This window comes from Ornithorhynchus anatinus, chromosome 12 (genome assembly GCF_004115215.2).
Source record: "Ornithorhynchus anatinus isolate Pmale09 chromosome 12, mOrnAna1.pri.v4, whole genome shotgun sequence".
Lineage (NCBI taxonomy): Eukaryota > Metazoa > Chordata > Mammalia > Monotremata > Ornithorhynchidae > Ornithorhynchus > Ornithorhynchus anatinus.
This window is the reverse complement of record NC_041739.1, coordinates 59,964,758-59,982,325: the sequence shown is the minus strand read 5'-3', so window position 1 is coordinate 59,982,325 and position 17,568 is coordinate 59,964,758. Positions and strand designations below refer to the sequence as shown.

At 54.1% G+C, this 17,568-nt stretch overlaps 1 protein-coding gene across 2 annotated transcripts; it reads right to left on the bottom strand.

The window, feature by feature from the left end:
* Positions 1–2,859: 2,859 nt before the first annotated feature.
* Positions 2,860–17,152, bottom strand: GRXCR1 (glutaredoxin and cysteine rich domain containing 1). Of its 2 annotated transcripts, none has more exons than XM_007663309.2 (4): positions 16,723–17,152; positions 8,949–9,191; positions 6,672–6,737; positions 2,860–3,154 (listed from the first exon to the last, which is right to left on the bottom strand). In XM_007663309.2, the coding sequence occupies exons 1-4, from the start codon at positions 17,086–17,088 to the stop codon at positions 2,966–2,968; spliced, it is 864 nt and encodes a 287-aa protein (XP_007661499.1). In that variant the 5' UTR covers positions 17,089–17,152; the 3' UTR covers positions 2,860–2,965. The 2 variants fall into 2 exon arrangements, with proteins under 2 accessions (XP_007661499.1, XP_007661500.1); XM_007663310.2 differs by having other exon boundaries at positions 8,949–9,188.
* Between the last annotated feature and the right edge of the window lie 416 nt (positions 17,153–17,568).

Genomic DNA, 17,568 nt, shown 5'->3' with positions numbered 1-17,568 from the left:
GCCAAAGGAAGTCCACGAGCTCCACTTGGTGGCCGTATCCAGGCAACGCTTACTATGGGAAGGTTTCGTCCCACCAAACGCTCTGGACCCTCGGCCTCAGTCAGTCAATCATCTCTAATGATAATAATAATAATTTGATATTTGTTAAGCGCTTACTATGTGCCAAGCACTGTTGTAAGCGCTGGGGAGATACAAGCTAATGAGCGCTCATTGTGTGCGGGGCACTGTACTAAGCGCTTGGGAAAGTACAATATACCAATAAAACAGACGTATTCCCTGCCCACAACGAGATTACAGCCTAGAGGGGGACACAGGCCTTAAGATAAATAAATAAATTACAGTCATGTCCATAAGCACTGTGGGGCTGGTGGCAGGGGGATGAACCAAGGGAGGAAGACAGAGTGACAGAAGGGACTTGAAGAAAAGGAAAAGAGGCCTTAGTCAGGGAAGGCCTCTTGGAGGAGATGTGCCTTCAATAAGGCTTCAGAGGTGGGGAGAGTAAATGTCTGTCGGATACGAGGGAGGGCGTTCTAGGCCTGAGGTAGAACTTGGGCGAGAGGTCCGGGGCGAGACAGGTGGAGGTACAGTAAGAAGGTTAGCATTAGAAGAGCAAAGTGTGCTGGCTGGGTCTTCAGACCCAGAGAAATTTGCATCATCCATTAATAATAATAATGGTGGTATTTGTTAAACGCTTACTATGTGCTTGTTCTGAGCCCTTGAGGGATACAAGGTGATCAGGTTGTCCCACGTGGGGCTCACAGTTTTAACCCCCATTTTACAGATGAGGTAATTGCGGCACAGAGAAGTGAAGTGACTCGCCCAAAGTCACACAGCTGGCAAGCGGCAGAGCTGGGATTCGAACCCATGACCTCTGACTCCCAAACCCGGGCTCTTTCCACTGAGCCACGCTCCTTCCGCTCTGTGCACCACCCGTCCAGGGACTCCGGTCTCTCGAGCCCAGCCCCTGAACAAACCTGCCAGCCCCTCCCCTTCCCACTATCCCACTATTCACCCCTTAATGGTAGTCAGAGAACTTGAGTTCTAATCCAGGCTCGGTCACCTACTTGCTGTGTGACCCTGGGCAAGTCACTTCACTTCTCTGTGTCTCAGTTCCCTCACCTGCAAAATGGGGATTCATTCATTCACTCATTCAGTCGCATTTATTGAGCGCTTACTGATTGCAGAGCGCGCATACATTTCGGCAACAAATAGAGACAATCCCTACCCAACAGTTAGGTCACCGTCTAGAAGGGGGAGACAGAAAACAAAACGAAACCAGTAGACAGGCATCAAAAGCATCAATATAAATAAATAGAATTGTAGATATATACACATCATTAACAAAATAAATATAATAATAAATATGCACATATATAAGCAAGTGCTGTGGGGCGGCGAGGAGGCGTAGAGCAGAGGGAGGGAGTCGGGGCGATGGGGAGGGGAGGAGAAGCAGAGGAAAACGGGGGCCCAGTCTGGGATTCAAAACCTGTTCTCCCTCCTCCTTGGACTGTGAGCCCCATGTGGGACCTGATTCTCTTGTAACTATCCCAGCGCTTAGCACAGTACTTGGCACAGAGTAAGCACTTAACAAACACCACAATTAACATTATTATTACTATTATTATTGTCATCTGTGATCTGGTCCCCTGGCTCCACCCCACACACTGGTTCTCTGTCCGTACACCGCAGGTGAACCAAATTGTGGGTGCCGGGCACAGCGCCCTGTCCGCACCTGGCACAACCCCGTCCACCGCAGTCACAGCCCCCAGTCCTCACCCAGTGGGTGTCCAGCACAGCATCCTGCAGGGAGTCGGCTCCAGGCACGACACCTCATCCACAGTGGGTGCCCAGCACATAGCGTACACACTCCAAGGGCAGGGAATAGGCTGCTCTGGACCCAACGGTGACCCACCGCCCCCTCGGTCCCTCTGCCCCTACTCACCCATCAGCCGAGATGTAGGAAGAGGCACCAGAGGGTGAACTTCACGGCCGCAGCGTCTCCTCTGACCCCACAGGACGCAGACATCTAGGCCCTTGGCATGGCGATGGCACCGGAGCCGGGTACAAACGACCCGACCGAGATCAGCCTGGAGCTTCACGGTCAGAGCTGACCCATCTCGGTCCCAGTCCGGGGCGCGGTCTGCACGGGTAGCACACCATTCTCGCTCACTCTTATCTGCCCTCTCGACCCGCTCCTCCCCATCTCGCCCTCACCGTTCCTCACCCCCGTTTTCCTCCGCTTCTCCTCCCCTCCCCATCTTCTCACTGAACCTCTTTCTCGCCTCTGCCGCCTCAGGCCCCTCACCAACTCTCTTTCCCATCAACCGTGGTTCTCACCATCTCCAAAGCCCCATGAAATCCCACCTCCTATCGGAGGATTTTCCTGACGACTCTCTCACCTCCCCACATCCCATCCCTCTGGCCCGCCACCTCCTTGGCCTGTCTGCACTCGGTCAGCCAAGGTCACAGCTGATGAACGCCCTCTACTTAAGCGTTTCTTTATTCGCCATCCACTTCTCCATCCTCCTGCTCTCTTTTTATTCCTGACTGGAAATAATTTTTCGTTTGCTTTCTCCGCTAGAGTGAAAACTCCTTGAGGGCGACAGAGAGGGTCTTTTACCTCTACTGTACGCTATACGGTCCCAATCAGTTTGGTGCTCGGCACACCGTGCCCTACACACGGCAAGCATCTGGTACAGCCTTCAACACACTTTGGATGCCCAACACAGTGCTTAGCACAGAATGGGCACCTGGCACGGTGCTCAGCCCATGGAAGGTGATCGATAAATTCTATCGATTGATTAATCGACTGGGCTCTCCCAGCCCCAAACTGACTCCAACAACAGGTCGGAACCATGCTTATTACAAAGAGACTTTATTGACTCTCACACGGTTCGTTTTTTAAAAAAAGGATATAAGTATCGCCAGCCGCCAACACGAGCACCCCGGCCCGGCGGTCCCACCCCTAGCTGGCGCAGCGGGCACAGTTGGCGCAGCGCTGCAGCCCGTTTTCGTTGCAGGCCGTGCATTTGAGGGCTTTGAAGGCGTCGGTGAAGCAGTTCCGGAACACGGACATCTTGCTCCCGTGGCACACTGAGCAGGGCAGGAAGCCGAACCCGCCGCATGAGGGACACTCGTCGGGAGGCTGCACCCTCTGCAGACAAGGGAGCAAAGCGGTTGCGGGGGGGAGGGTCAGGGGCCAGTGCGGTTGGTGGGGTCATACCCCTTGGTGCCCTTGGCCCGGCACTGGAGGAGGCGTGGAGGCCGGTCCTTGATACCAGATGCACCCTAAATAGACACGTCCTTGCCTGGGGTCTGGGAGAATGTGGTCGATACCCTTCGGCCCAGTCCGAGGGAAGTATCGAAGGAGAGCCCTGGGGGCACCAGCGTGCCCACTCACTACCCAGCAGCTCCCAGACTATTTCCACCAGCCGCGGCCCCCTCCAGAGATTTTCATGAATGCTCGTCTCTAGGCATCAACAGACTTGCAAAAGCGTGGTCACCGAACAGCCGGGAGAAGGCGGGCGGGGGACGACAGCGAGCCAAACTATCGGCGAGGCACGCGGAGCGGCGGACGGAGGCAGGGGCGTCACCTTGACCGCTCCAAGCCAGCTCCGGCCCTCAGCTCCCCCATCCTCCTTTTCCAGGCATCGTTCCTGCTTGGTGAGGGGAGTTTCCAAGATCTCTTCCTGATTGGCTGCCAAGGGGTCCAGTTTCCACACAGCCTTACCTCCAGCTCCCCGGGAAAAAGGAATGTGGGCAAGGGAAACCTGACAGGATCCAGCTGCCCTGTCATTCCTGGACTTCCAGGTGGGCACTGGCCTTGGACAATACCTCTTGCCCAGAACAAGCGGACATGTACAGGGACCGGCTCCGCACCCAAAGCAAGCACCTCAAAACCTTAGTCCCCGGCAGACGCGGGCTAGAAGGCTGGGCTACCCAATACTGTGGAAACAGGATCCTCGCAGGATGGAGACTCCCCCCCGGGCTTACTAGCTTCTGCAGTGTCAGAAAGCCGATCCACCACCTTGGTCCCAACATCTGATCTGCTCGCGGCACTCCGGGGGTCTGAGACCATCCCTGGGGCCTGCCAAGTCGGCCCATCCCCCAAACCCTCCTGAGCTCTGCCGAACCCAAACCACATCTGACTGAGGTCCGTCTTCAGTGGGGGAGGCAGTCAGACCCGGGGAACGAATCCCTGGGGTCACTCTCTTGCATCGTTCCTTCCAGGGAGAAAGAAACCCCGAGCTCCAATAGGACAGTGAAGGCAAAATCTCCTTCCTGAACCAGGGATTCGTGGGAAGCTTACTGCAAGTAGCACCCTGGAGCTAAACCTTCAAGCAACGTCCACCTAACTAGGGTTAAATGGATATATTGAATGCTCTTCTCCTACCCAGAGGTTTCCTGTGCACTCTTAGAGGTGGTGGAGACAGGCCCCACCTCTGCCCCCTCCTACCTTCTCCATTGGATATGGGCCTTGAGAACAGAATGGGGTTCCACATCACTGCAGGAGGGAGAGCTTATTCTTTTTTCCTAAAAAAAGTCCAACTCCCAAATCTCAGAAAGCAGGCTGAGCCCCAATCTCAGAATAATAATAATATCAACAATAATAATCGTAATCGTGGCACTTATTAAGTGCTTACTATGTGACAAGCACCAGACTAAGTGCTGATGTAGATACAAGATCATCAGGCCGGGCACAGTCCCTTTCCCACATGGAGCTCCCAGTTTAAATGGGAGTTACAACAGGTATTTAATCTCTATTTTACAGATGAGGAAACTGGGGCAGGGAGAAGTTAAGTGATTTGCTCAAGGTCACCCAGCTGCTAGGTGGCAGAGCATTGTCCGAGAAGGCACTTACCAAGTCCATCATACTAAAACTGTCCAAAAAGGCCTGCGTTATGGCATAATCTTATTTATTATCTCAGAAGTTTTCTTCTTCCTAGGATTTTTCTGAGCTTTTTACCACTCTAGTCTAGCTCCAAACCCAGAACTTGGGGGATGCTGACCCCCTACAGGTATTTCACCACTAAATCCCTGGGATGAGGACCCAGGTCCTCTGGCTCCCAAGCCTCTGCTCTTCCCACTGGGCCACACTGCAAAACGGAAAGCAGCCTGAGCCCCAATTTAAGGAAGCAATGGGGAAAGCTTCCCTACGGCTGCTTGCTTCCCACCTTAGACTTCCCTTAGCTCAGACCTCTCCCCTCAAGGGAGTGCCATGATCCCACCTAAACATGGATTCGGACATATCTCACGTCTCCTCTCTCTCTCTCCCTCTCAATCCCCAAACCCTGGAAGGAAATCCTTTTCTTTGCATTCATCCTTCTCCCTAAACTCTCTCCAGCCCAGGTTAATGCTTCTCCCTCCTTTCCCCGAGCATCTGCACGGCCAGGTCTGGACCCCGAGTGCTCTGGTGGCCCTGAGAGCACACCCTCAGTCTGGCGGGCTCCAACAAGTGGCCAGCAGAAGGCACATGGCAGCCTACTGATGACATGCCTGGTGCCTGGGGTGGGGCTGGGGGAAAGCAGCGCTCAGGGTAGGAGGTGTCGGTTTTCACAGGAGACTGGACATTTTGGGGACGAACTCTGCTTTGCCTTAAATCCCCTCCAGGTAACAACTGAGTCTTTTCTAGGTTGGCAGCTGGGGCAGGTCTGGGCCCCATCAGAGATACTTTTCTGCTTTGCTCCTTCCCTGCTTCATTCAAAATGGAGTAGTGCCTTTGAGCCTTCTGGATCTCTCTGCCCTAGATGAAGAAACAGGAACACCACCAACTCCCTTTCCACGTCGCTGACCTTCCTCTCGGCACTCAACTACTATCTGTCCGGGGATATCATTCATCATCATCATCATCATCATCATCACCACCACCATCTCTTCCTCCTCCTCCTTCTCCCCAATTAATATCTATGTCTTCATCATTCTCGCTCATTAACTGAATGCCAGGATCATATCTTTGGGCTATTGTATGCTACTCCCCCACACACTTTGTACAGTGCCCTGAATGCAGCAAGCGCTCAATCAATATGACAGACTGACTTGGGAGACAAGGACACATTTGGAAAATCATTCCTGTCTCCCTTCGTCCCCCACCCCAGTCTGCCCTCCCCTGACAGCCTGGAAGGCGGACTCTGGTGGGAGGATGGGCGGAGATCAGAAGTCCTGGATGATGCCTGCATTATATCCCAGGTGAATTTCCTCTGCTGTCTGCACTGAATGAACACACCTTAGGTCTGAGAAAAAATTGAGGCCAAAGGAAAACTGTGTTGAGTTTGGTAGAGCACACTGGGTTATCTATGTTTAGAAGTGAGCCCGGGCAACAGCAGGAGAGACCCTTGATCGGGAAAACATTTGAGAGATGTGGCACATGTCAGGTCCTCAAGCGCCTTGCTGCCGGCAAAGTTTTGCTTGTCTTTCTGGTAGGGGACCTTCCCTCTTTCCTCCCTGCCCCATCCAGAGCCACGCAGGGTAGACAGAGCCTGTTTTAAAAGCTAACGAAGTGGCTAACAGCATCTAAGAGAGCCTCTTCTTTGGGCACTGACCTGAAACTGAATTTGTTAAAAGTGCCACATAGACATGGCTGTAGGACACGTGAGAAAATGAGAGCCCAAATGACCACCAAAAGGCAGTGCCCCCTCCAGATATGAGATGAGTGGGTTTAAATTCAAAATTACCTCAATCTTGGTCAAGAGGTCCTGGAGTTCCCCCGATTCATTCATGGACAGAATTTTCTCTGCTCCCTGTTTACAAGAGAAAGGACCGTCCACCAGTTAGCATAGGGGAAAAAAATCAAATTTCAGTTGGGAAAGTTTAACACAACATTACAGTCTACACTGTAAGCTCGTCCTCTAGACTGTGAACTCGTAAGCAGGGACCATGTCTACCAACTCTGTTGTACTCTCCCAAGTGCTTATAAAAGTGCTCTGCACATAGTAAATGCTTAATAAATATTGTTGATTGACTCATTAGTCATTCCCACAAACACTGATTCCCTCTCGCCAAAGTCACACCCAAAGGATCGATTTCTTAGCACCCAAAATTCACAATTAGGGAGGTGATGACAGTCAATTCGATACTCGATTCCTTTTCCTTTTGGCTCATGCAGAAAGAGTTCTGGCTAAACCAGCCAAACTGGTATCCCCAGGCCCAGTTTCCAAGGCAGAGCCTGAGGGTCCAAGGCCAGAAACCGGGCCCTGGGGTCACCCCTTTAGGGAAGGTCCCCACCCTATGACCTCACTTTGCTCCTGTGTGTCCTTGCTGCGGCTTCAGGGAACCCCAGCCCCCTCCCAATAAAAGCCCACCCCTCCAGTTACCTCTGCAGAGTGTCTCAGGGGCCTCAGGACCAAGCCCACCCCCTCGGATGCTGGGATCTAGCTCTTGGAGGCGTGAGTGCTTGTCTACCCTTTCCCAACTCCCCATCTTCCTTTCCTTCCCACCTATCCTCCTCCTCTCTCCGTTCCTCTAGCTACTAGTCAGCAGTCGTGTCTGCGGGGGCCGGCCCTGATTTTCTGAAAGGAATGCTCCGGTGGAAAAAATTTGAGAGCTCAAATTTGCACGCGGCTTCATTTTTGGCCACTTCGGCTTTCAGGAATTGATTTCTTAATTTGATTCGATTGATTGACCTGCTTATGTTTTATCCCCAAAAGAACACTCTACACCCAACAGGTGCCTAGGACAGCACCCTGCCCCCAGCAGGCTCCCAGTTCAGCACCCTGGCCCCAGCAGGCTCCCAGTACAGCACCCTGCCACCAACAGGAACCCAGGAGAGCACCCTGCTCCCAATAGGCATTCAGTACAGCACTCTGCCCCCAGCAGTAGCCCAATGCAGCTCTCTGCCCCCAGGAGGCATCCAATGCAGCACTCTGCCCCCAGTAGGCGCCCAATACAACACCCTACTGCCAGTAGAACAATCAATTTACACCAATTCAGCAATTCCCCGTTATAACTCCTTCACCATAGCACTGTTGAATTTTAATGCCGTAATTACTTCCAAGGTGAGATTACTTTACCAGCTTCAACACTTCTTTTCCTTTCCCTTCAAAAGGGGACATGTTTTGACTGACTTGAATAGTGTGATTAGAACCTATTTCAATAGAATATAGATTATTTTGGTCTGTTTAGCCTTGATTGTGCCTGGTGCTATGAGGGCTGTGAGCTGGCAGCTTGCTTTATATTGCTGTGTGGGATTTACAATGTTTTATGGTCCATTGGCTTTCCACTGTTACTGTTCTCTGTGTCTGGTTCCCCCTCTTAGGAGCTGGGTGTCTGATCTTGAGAATCTGGAGAATACCCCAGTGCTTAGCCCAGTGCTTTGCCCTTAGTAAACACTTGGCAAATACCAAGACAACTGCTATGTGGATGATAACAGATGTCCCCCAAGTTAACACAAAATGCTTCAGTCCCTCTAGACTGTAAGTTCATCGTGGAAAGGGAATGTATCTGTTATAGTGTTATACTCTCCCAAGCGCTTAGTACTTAGTACCGTGTGCTCTGCACACAGTAAGCGCTCAATAAATAGGACTGATTGACTGGCTGACTGACTTCAGCCCAACGGGTGATGAATGATCAAACTTGGAAAACGAACGATTTAATTAACTAGCAACTAAAACTATTCAATGCTTACATAAAAGCCATCTCATTCTAAGTCTTTGCGTGTTGGCCACGGTTGCACTGCTATTTGATCGGGTAATTCTACTGACTGTTTTCTATTTGATTCACGTGGCCGCGGCCGATGCTGGGGATCTTGGGACCACGGTAATGCATTTCCCGCGATTTCCTAGGGGGAAGCAGCCTGCATTGAGCACTCCTGCTCCCGACACTGTTCCTCTGGAGCCGTCCCAGCGCTCCCGAGCAGAGGGGCATGGTCTTGGCCGGGTAGCGAGGGAAGGGCAAGAAAGGTGTGGGGAGGACGGGGAAGAGGGGTGGAGGCTTGGCCCCGGCTCGGAGCTTACCCCCAGGTAATGGCCATCGATAAACACCACCGGCAGCGATGGGGCCTCCGACACTCTTCTACACCGCTCGTCCAGCTCCTTTCCGTATTCACTGTTGAGAGCGATGTTCTTCTCCTCGAACTTGACCCGGTGGTTCCGGAAGATCTTTCTGACTAGCTCACACCTCTCAAAGGTCGTCCGGACCACGCGCAGGCATGTGGTGTAGATGACTATCCGGTCAAACTCCAGGGTCTCTGGCGGCTGCTGCGGCAGAGAAGACAGGGAGGTGGTTTGGCCCCTAGACCCCAGCGGAGGCTTGGCCCTTTCGCTCCTGTCGCCCCCAAGGGAAACCTAGGCTAACTCTGTCCTCAAACGTGAAGCCAGATTTGGCAGCTGAATGGAGGAGCTGCGGGGCAAAAGGCCACAACACGGGCCCCCTAGACTTGGGGGCGATGTCTTAACTTTCCCCAAGCTCCTAGCCCACTCTGGCCCTGCCGCAGCCCTGGAGGCAGGGAGGGAGAGGCAGACCTTATTCTTCCCAGTGTACGGAGGAGGAAACTGGAGCCCAGAGCTGTTGAGGTCACCCAGCAGGCTGGGGGCCAGGCTGTGGGGCCAGACTGGGACTAAAATCGGGTTTCCCTACTTGTGGTCCTGCGTTCTCTCCACTAGGCTGCACTACCCAAGAATTCAGGTGGACCCAGAGGAGTTTCCAAGGAGTCAATGGAAGGTGACCCTGGATCACCAGAATCAATTCTCTGGCAGAATTAAGCTGGGGAAGTGCAACGACAAACTCAGCGCAGAACATCCCGGCTGTCCCGAGTGGCCTTCCAATGTCCAGCAAGGTTGGGGGGATGACTGGGTGGTGCTGTCAGACAACAGACAGATGGGGAAACTGACTTACCAAGATGACCAATGGTTTGTCATTGGCCAAATGGCCCCAACCTGTTCCCTTGACTTCACTGTGTTCCTTGGGGATGTGGGAGGGGAGGGGTTGGGGGCCCAGATAATAGGGAGCGGTGGAGGTCTAGGGGAAGAGGACAGATAACTGCGGGGAGTCTCTGCCGTACCCCTCAACCTCATCCCCAGCAGTATAAGACGCAGTGTGGCTTAGTGGAAAGAGTACGGGCTTGGGAGTCAGAGGTCTTGGGTTCTAAAGCCAGCTGTGTGACTTTGGGCAAGTCACTTAACTTCTCTGTGCTTCAGTTACCTCATCTGTAAAATGGGGATTGACTCTGAACCCCTCTGTATCTACCCCAGTGCTTACGACAGTGTCTGGCACATAGTAAGGGCTTAACAATACCACCACTGCTATTATTATTATCTCCACCATCTCCCCTGAGCCCCAGCTCCCATTGTGCTCTGCCCCTCAACCCAGTCTCCACTATCCTTCGCTTCAACTCCCTCCCTCAAATGCCCACTGCCTCCCCGACCAATCGTGACACACCTCCGTGAGCTCATTAGTGGTGAGGAGGGGGAAAGAGCCCTCCGCTTCTGCCTACGACCCAGAGTCTCCCGGCTCCGGTCCCTGGGACATCTCCGGAGGAAGTGATGAGGGAGAGGGCGACTTGGTCCGGTCCAACATCCCATCAGGGCTAGCTAGCTGCAGGAGAGAGGCCAAGGGCACGGCTGAGAGGGTAGAGTTGGCCCAGACCACAGAACGGCCAGCTACGGAGGCTGGCTGCAAAGTCAACGGTTCTTTTAGTCCTTTCGAGGAAGCTGGGGACCCTCCATGGCAAAGGCGGCCCTCAAGGACTGCTCCTGATGAGCTCCGCCGGGGGCCCCGGGGGAAGACAGCTCACGGGCCAGGGAATCGGGAACCTGAGCCTCTGACCCCCACCAGGTCCTTGGCCAGGCGTGGGACCTCGGGCAGGTCACTTCCCCACTCTGGGCCCCACTTTCCTCCCTTGGAAAATGGAGAGAACAATCCCTGCCTCGCCCTGCTGCCCGCACTGGGCTGTGTGGTAGTTAGTGTGAAGGAAAAGTGAGACCAGTGACACGAAAACATTTGGAGGAAATTTAAAAAGCACCTTACAAATTCAAAGTATTTTTTATTAGATTAATAACTTCCTAGAGGACAGGGACCAGACCTTAAACTTTTTCATGTTCCCAATTATCTAATCCAGTCCCCCATAGCCACCTAGCACGGCCTCCCCTCAACTCCCACCTACCCCTAGCATGGACCCCAATTCCCGGCAGGTGCCCGGCGATAAAAATAATAATAATAACGATGGTATTTGTTAAGCGCTTACTATGTGCCAAGCACTGTTCTAAGCTCTGGGGTAGATACAACGGAATCAGGTTGTCCCATGTGGGGCTCACAGTCTTAATCCCCCTTTCACTGATGAGGGAACTGAGAGCAGAGAAGTTAAGTGATTTGCCCAAGGTCACACGGCAGACAAGTGGCAGAGGCAGGATTAGAACCCATGTCCTCTGACTCCCAAGCTCGTGCTCTCTCCACTAAGCCACGCTGCTTCTCTGGCAAGGCACCCAGGTGCCACTAGCACAGCCTCCTGGAAGAAGATGGAGGAGGAGGAGGACGAGGAAGAGGACGAAGAGGAGAATGAGGAGAGAGAGGGAGGAGGAGAAACAGCACCTCCGGGTGCATTCCCAACATCAGCCCCAGCAGCAATCCGATGGGTCTCAAACCAGTACCAGGCTTGCAGTCCCAGCACCAATCCCCAGTGGTGTCCAGGGGTGATGCCTTCTGCAGGCAAAGCCTCCCCTTCTCTGAGTCACTGCGACCCGTGAACAAACCCGGACCTGAGCTCAGACTCCCTCCACCCAGCCCCACCCGGGATAGTGACCGAAACTCCGCCCGTCCATCCATCCATCTGTCCATAACATCGGATCGCTACGCTGGCACACAGACCCACAAGTCAAAACAACCTCAGTGAGGTGGAAAGGGGGTGCTGAGAAAGGAGGCCAGGGGCTGGAGCAGCTCGCCCAACAACCGTTTGGTCGCCTTGGGGGGAGGCCAGCTCTGGAGGGTGCGGGCAAGCACTGAGCACTTGGGGGTGCATAGCCAGCGTAGAAGGCCCTGTCCCCACTCTCTGCAACTGAACAGAAATGGTTGCGAGAAAACAGTTAACAGCGAACGTGAGAGGAGGCATATACCATCGCCCAGGTGAACGGATGAATGGCTCCGTTCTATGTCATCATTATGACCAGGCTGCCTGGGCTGACCAGCCGACCGGCAGTAACTCGTTCCCATCAGAGTCAGGTAAAAAAAAAAAGACAAAAGAAGCTTGGGCGGTGGCAAGCACCCCTCCGCTGCCCCCGCAGATCCGAGCAGACCTGCTCATTACCAGATGGCTCTGGGGTAATTCCGGTGGGAGTCTGTGGCCTTGGCAGGAACCTCACTCCACTGACCCTATCTGGCCACTCCAGGTTTAGTGGTTGCCCCAGGGAGAACGAATCAGACTCCCCACCTGCCATTCTGCTGCACAGATTGGTATGGAGCCAAATCAACCCTCAAAACCAGTGGCTGCCTTGCACTCCTTCCCCCACCTGGTGCCCGGCTGGCGTCCCCTCCCCACTGCTCCCTCCTGCCTGCCGCCTGGCTCCCCGGCCACCTGGACCCTGGCCCAGAAGTAGAAGGGCTGGGAGCAGTGATGGCTGGGTTGGTGGAGGGGAGGGAGGGAAGGAAGGAGGAGTTACAAGAAAGGTGGGAAAAACATCCCCCCACCCTTATCTTTCCCTCCCTTTTCTCTTTCCTCCCCCTTTCTTCCCATTTTCCACTCTATCCCCCTCCCCTCTTCCATCTCCTTTCTCTACCCATCTCTCGCCTTTCCATCTGCTTCCCTCCTTCCTTCTTACTCCGCTCTCTACCTCTCTCCGCCCAGCTTTGGCCTTCTGGAGGCATCACTCCAAAGGAGAGAAGCAGACTCTGTTCCCCTTCACAAGACCCTGCCCAAAGGCCACCCCCAGGACTCGGTACTCTGCCTCACGTCGACCCCGGAATCTATTTCTCTGATCCCTCGGGACGGACAACCAGGAGGGACGGGAGATGGGCCCTCACCCTTCTTCCCGCTGTAACTTAGTAGCAGTGATCCTGTGATTGTTGCCATGCCAACGACCGAGGAACAGCTCCCCGTTCCCATGGCCCATTCCCACACCGATATCTCCACAAACACGGCTGAGAAAAATTCCTCACCGAGGACCGCAGATTTATGGACTGCTCCGTTTAGGCCGGTATAGGTCCAATTGCCATTTTCAAGGCAGCAGTTGTTTGTACACATTTAATAATGAAGAACTAATTCCCGTGACTGTTACTTTAATTGGTCCTTTTCAGGCAGTTGTAAAAATTATACAATATTTGGGGATCGTGAGCCTGATGGTCTTCCCTGATTCATAATGAAATAAGAGATAAAAAAGACTCAGTATCTGAAAATATCATTTGAGGTCATATTTTTGAGGATTTAATAGAGTTTCATTTATTGTCATTTTATTCAGTGATGAGTTTGAATTCTATTTGACGGTTCTGAACTAGATAACAGAGATTAATAATGGAGCGTTCCTATTTTTAGCACGTACGAGAGAAGAGTCAGATTTTGAAAAACTGGCCAAACCAGAGTTCCACAGATCGTTTTTTCTCATAAATTAAAAGCGAAAGACATTCGATGAAGCCCTGAACCCGGGGGTTGGAAGGGATGTCAAGAAGTCATTAAGTCCTTCCCCTGGCCTCCAAGCCAACCACGTCTTTCATATCAAACTAAACCTGCACAGGTCAAATCATTTAACCATTTAAATTTAACACTCGGCTTGGACTGTGAGCCCCACGTTGGACAGAGACTATGTCCGATCTGATTAACCTGTACCCAGCACAGGGCTCGGCCCATGTCTAGTGCAGAGTAGATGCTTGGAGCTTGGGAATGTACACTGACCGCACGAGGTGCGTCTCTACACCCGGGGAACTTCCAGTCTCACTGCTGGCCTTTAGGAGGCAAGCTGAGGTCGAGTCGAGGTTTAAAAATGAATGCGCTTCTCCTCCTCTCCGGGTTCTGGGAACCACCCTGTTGGGCCTGAGGACAGGCCCCACAAGTGCCCATGGAGGGACTTTCCTTCCAAGGTGCCAAATTCCATTTCTCTCCCTCTTCAGACCCAGAACAAGCTGCCACATCGCCTCTACCTCAGCCAGCCCCTCACTGCCTCCATCGCCCCGGAACCTGGGAGGGGCCGGCTCAGTTACAGTCATGATCACATAGGCTGGGGGCGGCGGGTGAGGGAAGGGAGGCCGGCAGCCTTCCCCCCATTAAGGGAGAGAGACCTTGTCTAATCCCCACCCGTGAATTCTCTCCCAGCTCTCAATACAGTGCTCCGCACCTAGTAAGTGCTTAATAAATACCACCACTGTGACTACTTTGGCGGACACCCCGGGGAGCGCTGCAGCCAATCGTCACAGGGAGCATCGTGGCCAATGTCACGGGAAGCATCGTGCCCAGTTTCACGGGAGTATCATGGCCAATGTCACAGGGAGCACCAGGGCCAATGTTACAGGGAGCACCTCTGTGGCCAATGCCCAGGCTAATGTCAAGGTACCTAGATACTTCTGGTTCCAGAGGCAGGCCGGGGGTGGATAAGGTGCTGGAGCCTGGCAGGGCATTGGTTAATTAGCTGGAGGACATTTTAAAACTCTGTCTCAAACACAAAAAGAACACCCATAAACCCCGCTAATAATGATGATGATAATAATAATAATAATAAAAATGGTGTTTATTAAGTGCCCTGTGCTAAGCCCTGAGGTTGAGCTGCTCCTGCCTGCCAGCGTCAGGCATTCTCCACTAGGCCTCGCTGCAACCAGCCAGAACACTTTGAGACCTGACCCACAGATCCACGCTCCGTGACCCTGGAAATCTCTCCCAATCAACACAGCTGGCACGGAAATAAGCCTGGCCCAGAGGCTGAAAAGCAAAATACTTGGCGAAAGTGATCAAGTGGAACAGGTAATGAACATAAAGTCCCGCTCATCATCCGAGCAGGCCAGCAGTCTGGAAAAAGATAAGGAGCAAAACTCGTGACGGAATGGCGACTCCACTTGGACGCAGCCCCGGCGATTCCCATCCTATTCAGACGGACACCCGGCTTCCTTCCATTCCTCGACAACCCAGGCACTTACTCTCCCTCCGGCTCAGAAACTGGTATAACCCTGAGGTCTCTGGAGGGTCTGAAATCTTAAAACTTTTTGCCAGCTCAAGAGCCCCCAATAGCATGTCCGATTTCAGAATGAGGAGAGCGCCCCGGGGAGAAACTGCCTTAACCCAAGTTTGATGGTCGGGGTGGGGGTGGAGGGGTGGGGATGGGGGTTCATCCTACACCTCTCCCATTCTGTTGTGAAAAACCAGGAGGATTTAAACAGAAAGGGAGTCCACATCCTGGGAGGCGTGTGGGGATGGGAAGCCAGTCTTACTTGCACGGGTGGGGCTGTAACCTACCAGTCAGACGGGGCCCTGGTGGAAGCCCTCTCAGGACGATCATCGATTCATCAAAAGGATTTACTGAGTACTTACGGTGTTCATAGCACTGTACTAGGGTGTTTGGAAAAAGCCAGTACGGGGACAATCATCATCATTATCACCGTCATCATCGGTACTCACAGGGTTCCCGCTGTGTGCCGGGCACTGTACCAGGCACCTTAACTACATACAGACGGTAAGCTCATTATGGGGAGGGGACGTGCCTGCTAATTCTGTTGTATTGTGCTCTCCCAAGCACTTAGTACAGTGCTCTGGACATAGTAAGCACTCGATGAATAGCACTGCTCGATCGATACAGCAGAAGAAAAGGATGCTGTCCTAGTCCTGGAAGGACGGCATGGTCTAATACGAGGAGAAGAAGGCAGGCACTAACTGTAAGCACACATTAGGGACGAGATGCAAACCGATGAAAACAAAATATAACAAAAAGTATAAATGACTCACTAAGCCACTTTAGGCTTAGGCAGCATGGCCTAGCACGAAGAGTCCAGGACTGGGAGTAAGGAGATTAGGATACTAATTCCAGCTCTGACCCCGGTTAGCTGGTGTGACCTTGGGCAAGTTACTTCACCTCTCTGGACCTCGGTTTCCTCCTCCAGAAAATAGGGATAAGAGCCCAGCTCTTTCTCCCTCACAGATTGTGAACCCGGTATGGGCCGGGGGACTGTGCCAGACCCGATTCTCCCGCATCTACGTCTTGCATCGGAGAAGCAGTGCGGCTTAGCGGAGTCAGAGGTGGTGAGTTCTAATCCCGGCTCTGCCACTTAGCTGCGTGACTTTGGGCCAATCGCTTAACTTCTCTGCGTCTCAGTTCCCTCACCTGCAAAACGGGGCTGGAGACCGTGAGCCCCACGTGGGACAACGCGATCACCTGGTTATCTTCTAAAACAGTGCCCGGCACATAGTAAGGAAGAGAAGCAGCGTGGCTCCGTGGAAAGAGCCCGGGGTTGGGAGTCAGAGGTCGTGGGTTCTAATCCCGGCCGCGCCGCTTGCCAGCCCTGCGACCGCGGGCGAGTCACTTCACTTCTCTGTGCCTCGGCTACCTCCTCTGCAAAATGGGGAAACTGTGAGCCCCACGGGGGACAGCCCGATCACCCTGTAGCCCCCCGGCGCTTAGAACAGTGCTTTGCACGTCGTGAGCGCTTAACGAACACCTCCACTGTTATTATAGTAAGGCTCAACAGAGGCGACTGCACGAAATGCAACGGTTTTATTACTATCGGCCTCCCCCCGGGCCCGAGCTAAGGATGGCTTTGGGAGGGAGGGAGGGAAAGGGGAGGCGATGGGGGTTCAATCGGGGCCCGCCCCTGCCGCCGGCTCACCTGCAGGACGCGGGGGAGGTTGTTGAACAGGGCCTGGCCGGCGCTGACCTTGTCCTTGACGCCGCGGACCGTCCCGTTCTTGCTCAGGATGTTGACCCGACGGGTGGGGAAGCCGCCCTCGGTGGCGGCCCTGGCCGGGGCGAGCGGGCTGTCCCGCTCGTCGTCCGAGCCGCCGTGGCCGTTCTCCGGGGGCCCGTCGGGCAGGGGCAGGGGCAGGGGCCCGGGACAGTCCCGGTCCCGGGAGCCCGGGGGCCCGCCGCCGTCCTCGTAGACCTCGCGGAGCACCCGGCCGCTGTGCGACGACGCCACGCGGAACCGCACTTTGCGAGCCCGCTGGGGCTCGGGTCTCCCCTCCCGCCGGAGCATGTTCCCGGGACCGGACGGGGACGGGGACGGCGCCCCTGCACCCGGCCGCTCCGGGGCAACGAGGGGCGGGCCGGGCCCCGACGGGGCGGGCGAGGGGAGGAGCTGGGAGCCCACGGAGGGACGAGCAGGGGGCGAGGCCAGGCGGCGAGGGGCGTGGCCAGACCATTCCCCGTGGAGCAGCACGGAGGGGGCCTGGCCAGGTGGTCCCCAAGGTGAGGGCGGAGGGGCCGTGGCCGGGCCTCGAGGGGCGTGGTCAGCCGTGTGACTGTGGGCGAGTCACTTCCCCTCTCTGGGCCCCTCAGTTCCCTCATCTGGCAAATGGGGGTGAAGCCTGTGCGCCTCACGGGGGACCAGCTGATGACCCCGGATCTCCCCCAGCGCTTAGAACAGTGCTCGGCGCATAGTAAGCGCTTAACAAATACCAACGTTAAATACCAACGTGAAGTCACTTCACTTCTCTGGGCCCCTCAGTTCCCTCAT